Source organism: Lepisma saccharinum, chromosome 18 (genome assembly GCF_977018435.1).
Source record: "Lepisma saccharinum chromosome 18, izLepSacc3.1, whole genome shotgun sequence".
Classification (NCBI taxonomy): Eukaryota; Metazoa; Arthropoda; class Insecta; order Zygentoma; family Lepismatidae; genus Lepisma; species Lepisma saccharinum.
Genome location: NC_139246.1, coordinates 34,117,313 through 34,128,988, shown reverse-complemented (window position 1 = coordinate 34,128,988; position 11,676 = coordinate 34,117,313). Strand labels below are relative to the sequence as shown.

The window sequence follows — 11,676 nt, the reverse complement described above, 5'->3', positions numbered from 1 at the left end:
GCACTGCACGCTATCAACAGTACAAATGTCGACTCCTACCAGTCCGACAGGGTCCCGTGTCACGGCGCAAAACAAAAGAATGTCGCACCTTGTCCGATTTCAAGTGAAAAAAATTGCGTCTATATCACCCGTTCCGATGTCGTGGTGTTTCCATATTTTTGTCCATCCACTGTACGTATATATTACGCGTATGACATATGGGGAGGTTGTCTTCTAGTATTTTTTTTTATTTGGCTCTAAACTGCAAATAAGTTAAGTTCTGGAAAGAAAATGGCGATACACTGAACTATTGAGCATCACAAGAAGAACAGTAATTCGAGATCATTTATGAGATTTTCATTTACGTTGAAGAGTTTGTATAGATGTAGAGTGTGTTTTTATGCGATTTCACACCTCGCACCTTCAACATACGTACACTTCCATGAACCTTGTCCCTAGGTTCAACAAATATGCAGTATCTGAAGTTCTGTAGATACATAGCAGTAACTCTTGACAATAGACAGGTATTTCTTCAAATCATAACATAAAGCCATTTTCCTTTTGATATATGAAGGTTTATTCATATTATCTTATTTACAGAAGTTAAAACTCGCCGTTATTCACAAAAAATCCCATTTCAGTGTACCCTGTCCCCATTCCCGAAGAAAGTGTGTACACTCGTGTAGCCACTGACTTCACGAGTAAGAAAATACACGTATAACTCTTCAGTACCAAAAAAGGTGACCGAAGGTATGTGTGCGTGTGTGCCCGGTTTCTCACATGAAAATAACTATTGAAATAATGTAAAGACAGCAAGTGTGTGTATTACAAGAAACAAGGAAAGAAAGTTACAGTCTCCGCCTGTTCATAGTATCAAGAAAATTCTCCCATTCGTCCCATAGAGAAAGACACCTCTTCACCTCGCCGTACTATGCCAAAAATCTGAGGAGCGAGGACCATTGCTCCCTTTCCTTTCTATTTATAGGTACCGCTAATGACCTAACCCGTTACTGGAAACTTTCCACTGGTCGGCTGTCCGGCGACATACCCGCCTATCCCAACTGCCAAGAGTTCAAAAAAAGCAAGTACAGAAATACTCATATATACAATTTATAACATAAAAGTGATCCAGTAATGTTCGCATTATGACAAGTTCTTACCTTTCCTTGGTTCTCTCCATGAAGACGAATGACAAACGATCAAGTGATAAAATGGACGGTTTGAGAAACACAAATATACATTCGTGCATTATCCAGGGTTCGATCCTGGAATCTCTAACTTCATAGAGAGTCTCTTAGGATATCAACTCTAATAGAATACAGTAATTATAAATTGTTTATTTGCTTGTAGTGCCAGTAATTGTATTTCAAACATATGGTATAACACATTAAAATAATTTTACATTACATACATCACATTGCATACACATTTTAATTTACACGTATTAGTAACAACACAAATAACAAGAATTATACATTCTCTTAACGTGACATAAGGATTTTTTGAAAAGTTTAATTAAAAAAGTATATATATATATTACAACATATTTTCGGCAACATCCCTGTACTGAGTGAATGTTACCACCTCACCTCTCTCAAAAGATGTACTTACATATGGCATAACATTTGATATAGCTTTCATCACATTTTGTGAAATGTGTCCCATGGCTTTCAAGTGCTCAAGAAATGCAGTGAGAAAAGTTCTCTTTGTTCTGAATCTTTCGAAATCGAACGTGGATGTGATTTTTTCGATATTGCTCTCTTCAGATGACAAAAATTTTGATATTGTTTCTACATCAGTCGGATTGGGGACAGACTTTTGTAATTGATCGAACATATTACTAATATCGACAGCTACCATTGAAGTGGTGATGTCTGGCTGCCTAAAGTAATGGGTATCAACATTTATAAGGTCAACGGGTTTCAAACCTGGTCCGTCAAGTTGAACGTAAGGTATAACGCCTTGAATTACATCTTTGATGTCAACTGGCACCTGAGGATTGTCCGATATATATTTCAGCAAGTCTTTTAGGAATGTACCTCTAGTGCGGTAATTCTCAATTGGAAAGCCTTGGATGTAATCGCTGAATTTTGTAAGTTTATTGGAAAAGAGGTTATAAAGTTTTTGTACAGAATTTCTTGCATTTTCTGTTAAGCCATGTCTTGGGATTGCTTTAAGGGTATCCATTATATCGAAGTTGGTAGACGATACTGTCAAAATATTAGATACTGTTTCTTCACATTTGTCTATAATGCCAGGAGATGTTGGATATGTATGGGGAGAGTATGGAACACGAGGTGTAGTAATTGAAGCCATAGTACTTTTTGGTAATCCCAGTGTGGTAGCATCGACTTTTGAATGTTTATTTCTGAACATAAATGAGTACCCTGGTATCATAGGAGTGTAGTGCAATGCACTGTTTATGGGAATGAGAGAATTGTAACTCGGAGCACCTTGGTTCCACAGTTGTTGTGACTTTATTAAATTATATTTACCTGATGTAGAGTTGTACCTTTGTATCTTCTTGTAAAAGTTTTCCATATGAGTGTTATTGCTCATAATTTCCAAAGGTCTCTGCGTAATTTTGAGGGTGTCTGTAACATTTGTAGCAATATTAATATATTTAAACTTTATCTTCGATAATGTCATATTTGTAGTCAAAGTTGTGATTGGTCTTTCCGTGAAAGGGTTCCAGTACATTGGTATATTTGGTGTCGTTATAGGCGTTCCTTCATTGTTTGCAATAAAATTGTTCACTTCCAGGACACCTTGTTTCTGTAATTGAACAGTTGAATTAGGAATTGGGATTGACATCAATGGAAAAATAGAAGCTTTTGGAGTAATTGTAATTGTTTTAGTATTTGTAGAAGCACGTTTTGAGATAGAAGCAAACATAGGAGCTAAGGAAGGCAGTCTTTTCGCATATGGTGTTGCATGTTGTGACGGGCCTGCTTCAGATGATGTTTTTACTACACGTTTTGAAGCTTGTATGATGGATGGATGGCGCGAAACAACAGGAGAGATATGCGGAATGTGGAGAGAACTATGCCTTTTAGGTTTCAGTCTGACGTTAATAGATGGTCTAAGTTTTGTAGGCGTTGGGTTTCTTAGTTTGGAAGGTTTTAGAGTCACAGATACGACATGGTGATTAGAAGGCAGGGAGTACAAAGTTGGAGTACTTTTCGTTGAAGGTGTTTTGGAGAATTTACGAGAACGATCTCCTGTTGAATACTCCGTTGTCATACCATATGTAGATGGATTCATCTCTACGCGAGAAACCTTGTTGGCATTAATTTCATATGTATTAGACGTAACTGGCATTGTTGTTGCATCAAAGATGTCTGAGATTGGTAAGGTATCGACACCAGGTCCTCCCACAGAATATTTTCCCCCCTTTGTCCAAGTTGGAAATGAAACTAAACTGGAGGATTCTGCAGAACGTGATGTTGACTTCTTTCGTCCAGGTTTTAAACTTGACTTGTCTATGCTGTGATATATAGCATAGGCATACTTCTTAAAGGTATCAATAATTCCATATTTTCCCTTAGTCAAAGGCCGATTGTAGTTGGACACCAGCTTATGACGAGGACGATTCATACTATTTGCCTTAGATAAGATCTTATCTATTTCTAAACGTGTGGGTGAGATTTTTATTTGTACTTTTGAATATCTTACTGGACTATGAGTTGAAGACATCTCTGCACTCTTTGGTAATCTGACTTCGGATATAGTTGGTAAATGATATGCATCCTGAATATTTCGAGATGTTGTATTTGGTAACAAGGTGAACTGTGGTGTACTCAGGGATTTACTATTATTAGGATTATGCTTGGTAGTATCTTCAGGATATGTTAAGTTGGCTGTAACAATAGGAAACAATGTTGGAGGCAATAATTGAACACCAATCTTTCTCGACGTTGTCGTTTTACTAGGTTTTACAATTGATTCCCATGAATAAGCTTTATTGTTATATTTGTTTAAGGGAATCTTGTAGGCCGGGATAGTTTCACTCGTTGGTAAGTTAACTGACTTTATTTGATTCAGAATGTAAATCGAGGACGTTTGGTAAAGGGCTTCACTCCTGGGACGTCTTGTGAGCTCTTTTTGTGTTACCTTATATGGGATTGACTTAAGGGAAGCATTTGGTTTCGAAAACATGGCGAAGAATAGGGAGTCGGGTATATATTGAGTTGCATTGAACAACTCGGAGTATTGTGTCTCTGAAAGTTCCATTGTTGGATGAATTGGTCTGAGCGCAGGAGTGGTAGATTTCATGTTCAAAACGGTCTTTGCGGAGCTTTCTAACCTATCTGTTCCTATCACAGCAAATTTAGTTGACACATCGGTTGTGATTTTTACCTGATCTTGCCTCTCTAGTGTTTTGTTTTCATTGCAAACCTTAGGTATCGCAGTAGTGGAAGTAGTTCGTTTGTGTGTCCAAAATGATTTGTTTCGTAATGGGCGAATTACATAATTGTAGATCGATTCTATTGGCTTTCTGTACACATCTGGTGTTACCTTTCTGGAAGCATCATTGATAACTTGTCTAAAGTTGTGACGTGTAGAATAAGAACCTGAAGGAGTTGAGTAAAAGTTTAATAGTTCCTTCTTGCTCCTTGGTGTTACATTGTCTTCAGGGCTATAAACTAATTTCTCTATTCCTGAAGGACGTTTTCTGAACACTGGAATGAGACCTGACAGAGAGAAGTTGACATTTAAGCCAAAGTTCCACGGAACCGTGTCATACTCCCAAGGCATTTGCTTCCAAGGCTGCTGCTTGACGACAGTTTTCCACGGTTGGTCTGTGTTTTGTTGGCAAGAGACACATCTTAATGTGCTCGTGCGTGTTATACATATTCCTCCATAATAACTCAAAATTTCCTTCAACAGCGATTCTTCTTTAACATTGAGACATTTGTCATGTATTTTGGAAAATAAACTAGTTAGTGTTTCCCCTTGATACTTTTCTCTAGGTACAGTCTTGAGATAAACATCCTTGACATGAAATTCTTGAGTTTCTGCCCCTGACTTGTCTATAAATGGAATAACTTTATTGATTGCACTTTGAAGTTTTGGTTCGTCCATTTTGTCGCGAAAGTAACTTACCAAGGCTTGAAGTAGTTCACCTTTCTTGAAGTAACGTTTGAACTCGAAGTCTTGTAAGAGCCTTGGTGTTTCTGGTCGATTGAAAAATTGTCGAAGGTATGCAACGCTTTCAGCTGGAGCATGTTCCCCTATAGCAAGAGCAAGTTCGTCGAAATCGACCTTTTTAGCACGAGTTATAACACTGTCCCTAATCTGTAGTTCGGAACGAAACCTCTGATGCACTACTCTCTGATCAGAAGTCTTTCGTGTGAATTTAAGAGGTGGGATCTTCAATATTTCGGATTTCATAGAGGAGGCGTCATCGTAGTCACCCTGAGCATGCCCGAGACACTTTGCTAAGCATTTGGGTTTTTCATCCTCCAGTGGGATGTCAACGTGAGTTGCGTTCAGAATTCTCGGAATCACCACATCATCGCCTACGACCACAAAGTTCCTGGAAAATTTTTCCAATTGACATTGTTCGTCCTTGTCAAATGCATTGTTCAGAGTCATCAGCTTTTGAATCAAGTACATGAGCATAAGTCGTGGGCTCTTGTAGAGCACATAGGGAAGCTCGGTGGACGTCAGTGTCTTCTGGAGATCCTTCTTAGAGAATGTGGTGACTAGGTTCGTAATGAGCTGCGCACTATTGGCGTCCAGTGAGAGCGTCGAGAATGAGTCGACCATGCGGATCAGATCGTCACTGCTCTTGGGTGAACAATTATGCCCGTTCTGCTGACATTGCTTGAAGTGTAGGTGCGTAAGGATGGATTTCACTATTGGTAGCTTCATACTTGAAGTCGGGAGAGCGAATCTTAGCCTCTGAAGCAGAACAATGAGAATGGATAGCGAGTCGTCATTGTTGTAATAAAGAAGTTGTTGGTCTAGTCCCGTCATTTTGAGAAGTTTTTCCTTTTTGATATCCTTCAGCAGCAAGCCTGCTGAATCTTGAATATCCTGTGGAAAGTTTAAACTTTCGAAAACTTTGAAAAGTTCTTCGAAATTGATACCACCGTTGTCATATATTTTACTGCCGTCATGAGTTCCTTTGATGGAATATCTCAATGCGTCCTTCATGATGTGTGAAGCTGCAGATTCTGCCATAAATTTCACATGATGTTTCATTACACATTTAGACTTTGATATTATCAGCAACCCATCTCTAAGCAGGGAATACAAGTCACTGTATTCAGTAACATTAATATTTAATAATTCTTTATCGAGTGTACTATAATCATTCTTTAAAAGGCTTTCTGCAACAAACCTCACTTTCTCTACACCGTAAGAGGTACTGCCTGGTAATTCTATATTGAGAAGGAGCAAAGCAAATATTCTTGCAGTCAATGAAATATATTTCTTTTTAATCGCCTCCAAAATAGACGTGAGGAAAACCGACTGCTTGTTGCACTGATCTTTTGAGTGTATTTTGTCACTCAGCATAGAGAACCATGGGTAATTCAGATACTCCTGTCTTAAGCTAGGGACATTTCTTACTACACTGATGTTTAATCCTCGCATCATAGCATCGAAGTCAAGTTTTTGTAGGGTGTTTCGTAGAGCACGTACATGACAAACGTATCGACATGACACAGTGTTTTCTAGTCTCTTCACAACACCAATGACTTGTTCCTGTAAACTTTTCTGGAACAAGTGTTGCATGTTTCCCACAACATCAATCGTATTGATGGCCTTCCTTCGCAGCTCACTGTAGAGTACCTCGATAGCTGTCCATTCTGTGTCCTTCAGTTGTAGATGCGGATGTTCCAAAGTTGCTCCTAGTAACTTAATCAAATTGTTCCTTAGAGCTACAGCACCCAGCAGGGTAGTTTCAATCTCATCTTCTGTCGGCCTGGGAAGGTTTTCGTCTATGAGTCCTTCGGTAATATGTACTGGAAGCGTATTTTGTTGGTATTGTCCTCTGGTCCACTGAAATAATAATGGAATTGTAACAGAAATCATAAACATATGATATTAATATGTAATTTTTGTTTGCACCTGACCTTTGTGATGCACTATTATGGATCAATTGAACATTCTTTTTAAAAAAGTAAAATTACATGCTTGGCTTAACTGTTCCAATTGATCACTAAAAGTGCATGAACATTGGTTTAGTGAATTTTGACTTCTGTGTACACAACAGTTGATTGATTGGAAGCCTATCAGCTGCGAAAATACATCTAATAGATCATGTTCAACAAAGATTGTAGCAACAATCTGTTTAATCATTGTTATAGTGTTTTTTCTGGACAAAGCAGGTGAGTATACCCTTGGTTTCCTCTTGTGCAAGAATTTGATCACAGAATTATTAGTCAATATAAAGTGTATTTTACTACAATATAAAGTATAAGTAGGTTTCCTTTGGACAAGCATTCACGAAATTAAATTAAACAATTCTATTGGCTAAAGGAATGACTATGTAAATTAATATTATAACTCATTTTATCTATTTATTAACATTGTGCAAGTGTAATTTATTAAACCATATTACGATCGGTATTAAACTTTTGTCAAATTCGTAATACCGTGCCATTACTATGTACATTTATAGATAATACATTGCAGGAACAATATTTAATTTTTCGGTTAATTTTTAAAATCTGCTTACATTTATTTGCGAAGTAAATGTGAGAAGTATAAAATGCAAGAAAATTGTTGAGGTCTACATCGAAAATGTATTGGCTGCAAAATAATTTTAGGGATTAGTGGTTGACAAGATAAAAATAGAAATGCAGAAAGTTCTTTCTTCTCTCTACTGCCTATTACCATTTCTTAGTGCATAATTACTTGCTTTAGTACATATTGCGTACTAAGATTCTTCGTTTTTAACAAAAATAACACCCATAATAAATTTTTCTTGTAGCAATCGACACCTGTTTCTATTACAAGTTTCTTCACTACAAAGGCGCCAGAATATCTATTTGAATGTGCATACGACGACACTTATTCCATGTCCAATCAGTTCCATATTCAATCAACAGTTTGTACCATGACATTTGGATTTTGTCACAAGAATTCCTCACATTAAAATTCGAGAAAATAGGTAATTATTAGTATTTGCATACGCTCAATTTATACTATTTTGCACAAATATAAAGTGTGTGGTGTATGTAAAGGAACTTCTTTTTTTTTTTAATTCTCATTCGTTTTACCTGTCCGAAAGGAGATTATGTTGCTGTTTTTTTTCAGTATCTATTTAAATAAGGGAATACAATATTCGCCCTTGAATTTATCATGCAAAACCAGCAATTGCACGTAAATGTTTTCTCATTTCTCCAATTAGTGATTTACAGCTTATATATTTTTTTCAGTGCACGAATACAACATTTCATAAAAAACTGGTCTATGTACTATTCCATATTATCACGGCACATATTTCTGCATTGGATGGTATAACAATGTAACATTTCAGTTAGGGAAGACAAGATGAGCATTGCAGTATGGCTGCATTATCGATTTCAAGCATGGCATTGAGCACACTATACGACATGGAGCGAATAATGGAACTCCCTAGTCTGTGAAAATGTACAGTTAATTGATTATTTTTGATTCGCCAGATACTTTGTGAAGATGTCTTTTACACTATTTGGCTTTGTCATTTTACACAGGCATCCAATTGTACAATTTGTTACCAAATAGTTATAAAAATAATTAGAGATTCACCGTACTCGATGACTGTCGGAAGATTTCTACTGGATTTTTAAATTCAATAATTAAAAGGATTAAATAACTTGGTGCAGTAATTTAGCCAGTGTGTATTATACAGGGTGGCACAAAAATAATGCATGTTTTTGGTATAAGTGTAACGTCGTTGATTTTCAAGATACAAACGTTTTTTTAATAACCATCGGTAAGAAATGTAGTTTCGATAGGTATACAGTGATGATTTAAGTATGGAAGATGACGTCAAATGTTTCCCCACTACGTAATCTCATGTTTCGGCGATATCTCTCGGCCCCCACTTTCCCCAGATTTTTCTGTTTGCCACTTCTTTCCGTGGTTTTACATCAAGTCGAAAGTCTGTGTTCGCAAACTTTGTACAGTCGACAAGCTGAAAGTTGCCATTCGTGAAGAAATTACAGCTGTGCCAGACTTAATGTTAGCAAGGGCAATGCAGAACTTTGAGGAGAGGCTCTGGATGTGTGTACAGCAACAATGACGTCATCTTCCCGACATCATCTTCCATACTTGAATCATCACTGTGTCCAAACTGCATTTCTTACCGATAGTTTTGGTGTTAATAAAACGTTTGTATCTTGAGAATCAACGACGTTACACTTATTTCAAGAACATGCGTTCTTTTTGCACCATCTTTTACAGTCAACGGCAAAGATAATGGTAGGCAAATTGTCCACCGCTATTTTCATTATTTTTTTATTCTATATCCTGTGTTCTTTAAGGGAATGAAACTATGTTGGTTCGAAGCAGTCATTGTTCTTTGCTTATTGAAGTTATTATTTCAATTCATTTCATCACATTGTGTAATTCAGACCGAATGAAATTGGTGGTGGACAATTCGCTTACTGTTTCTTTCGCCGTTGGGTGTATAATATTGAATTTTACGTAATACTAGAACACTAGTGCACTATCGACTAAGAATCTGAACATAAAATGGTTTTGTATATTATTACATTTTTATTTTATATCGCTGTCTAATGTATGTATGTATATATATATAAATGTGCGCTGTCATATAATTTGTAATATATATGCATCAATGGACGTCAGGGGGAATCAGGATGTCAAAAATTCTCAATAAATTCTCAAAATATGAACATGAAGCAAAATGAAATATCTTCGATAAGAAGGCCATACAACTTTACTTTAGCTTGCAAGTTACCACCTTCGAAGTTTTGGAGGAATATTTTTTATTGAGAGGTTGATTTCGTTTAAATTACTTCGCACTTCTGCCACTCTTGGCTAATCACGAAGATGAGGATGAGTGATGATATGTAAAATGTAATTTTGAATTTTAAAGTGGATAACAATGCAGCAATATTACTTTAAATTATGTACACTGACATCAAATCACTAATCAATTAAGATTGTCAAATAACATTGTTTGCTAATAACAAACATTTGTCACTAACATTCTGAGAATTTTTAGGCCTATACTTTACCTGCATACATAACGTCCATACGAACAGTAAACTTATGCTAAACCTTATATCCATACTGATGATGCATGCGATCTATGCAGCCATTTTAAACATAGACATGGCCGAAACATGGATGTGTAGCACGATACAAATCATTACACGTTATTACAACATTTCGGCGAAGTAGAGACTGAGAAATTGGTTACACTAAACTTGCCATGAGTTGGCAACGTAGAATATCATGAAATGTGACAGAATAAAACGGGAGTTTCATTGTAATTTACACATAGAACTAACCCATAGAATCAACAGAAAGTATTTAATTTAGGGATGTAGAGCTCAATAAAACACGCCATTAAAATGCATATATTATGTTGTTGGGCACAATAGCTACACGATTCATAGAACATCTTAAGGCAGACGATCTCATCCAGAGCAAAACAGCAAGACGAATATTCTTTCCGGCAATTCCAAGCACAATGCAAAGGCCTTATTTCACTGCAAGTCATTCTGAATGGTGTATTTTGCACTTTCTAATTCTCTAAACATATTGTCTTCATGCTTGATTCGTCTTTACACCTTTCTTTTACAAATCTCTAATTTCTTTTCGTGAAATTCAGCACACTGAATAGAGTACATGTGCATATATTCTCGTAACTCGAAGTTATGGGTTCGAGTACCTGCCGGACATGAGCATTCCTTTGTTCTGTCTATTTCATATAATGACCGTCCATCCTCATCGTCACGATTAGCTAAAAAGGAAAAGAAAAGTAATGTCAAATTATATAAATGCAAATTTGAAAAGAGGATTTACTTTCCTTAAACTGATTAAAAATTCTTACAAATATGTAGCATCTTTAATTACTGACGTAAGCAGAGGGGGAACTGATGCAGTTACATTAAATTTTAATTATTTCATTCATTCTGTCTCTTTCTTTCTCTGTTTCTCATTTTTCTACTTATCCTTCACCATTCATCTGTTATTATTTTTTCTGATTATCCTTCATTTATCACCTGCTTCCTTTTTTCTGCTTATCATTCATTCTTCTGTTCCTTCTTTTCTGCTTATCATGCATTCTTTCTCTGTCTCTTTTTCCTTACCCTTCATTCTTCTTATTTCTCTTTTTACTGCTTATCATTTATTCTTCCTCTGTTTCTCTTTTTTTATACGTATCATTGATTCTTCATGTTTCTCTTCTTTCTGCTTATCATTCATTCTTCCTCTATGTCTCTCTTTTTCCTTACAATTCATTCTTCCTTTGTTTCTCTTTTCCTTGCTTATCATTCATTCTTCCTCTGTTTCTCTTTTCCCTTCTTATCATTCATCCTTCCTCTGTTTTTCTCTTCTTCTGCTTAACATCCATTCTTCCTCTGTTTCTCTTTTATATGCTTACCCTTCATTCTTCTTCTGTTTCCTTTTTCCCCCTTTATTACTCCTCTATTTCTCTACCTGCAGCTCCGGACTGGCAATCTGGAATATCTGGCGGTACCTGAAGGACCGACCCCATTCAAGCAA

At 36.5% G+C, this 11,676-nt stretch overlaps 1 protein-coding gene across 1 annotated transcript; it reads right to left on the bottom strand.

Moving 5' to 3' along the window:
* Nucleotides 1-1,217: 1,217 nt before the first annotated feature.
* LOC146002509 (uncharacterized) lies at nt 1,218-10,333 on the bottom strand. Its single transcript, XM_083140405.1, has 2 exons — nt 10,182-10,333; nt 1,218-6,990 (listed from the first exon to the last, which is right to left on the bottom strand). Exons 1-2 carry the CDS (start codon nt 10,233-10,235, stop codon nt 1,516-1,518), a joined length of 5,529 nt encoding a protein of 1,842 aa, XP_082996531.1. The 5' UTR covers nt 10,236-10,333; the 3' UTR covers nt 1,218-1,515.
* Between the last annotated feature and the right edge of the window lie 1,343 nt (nt 10,334-11,676).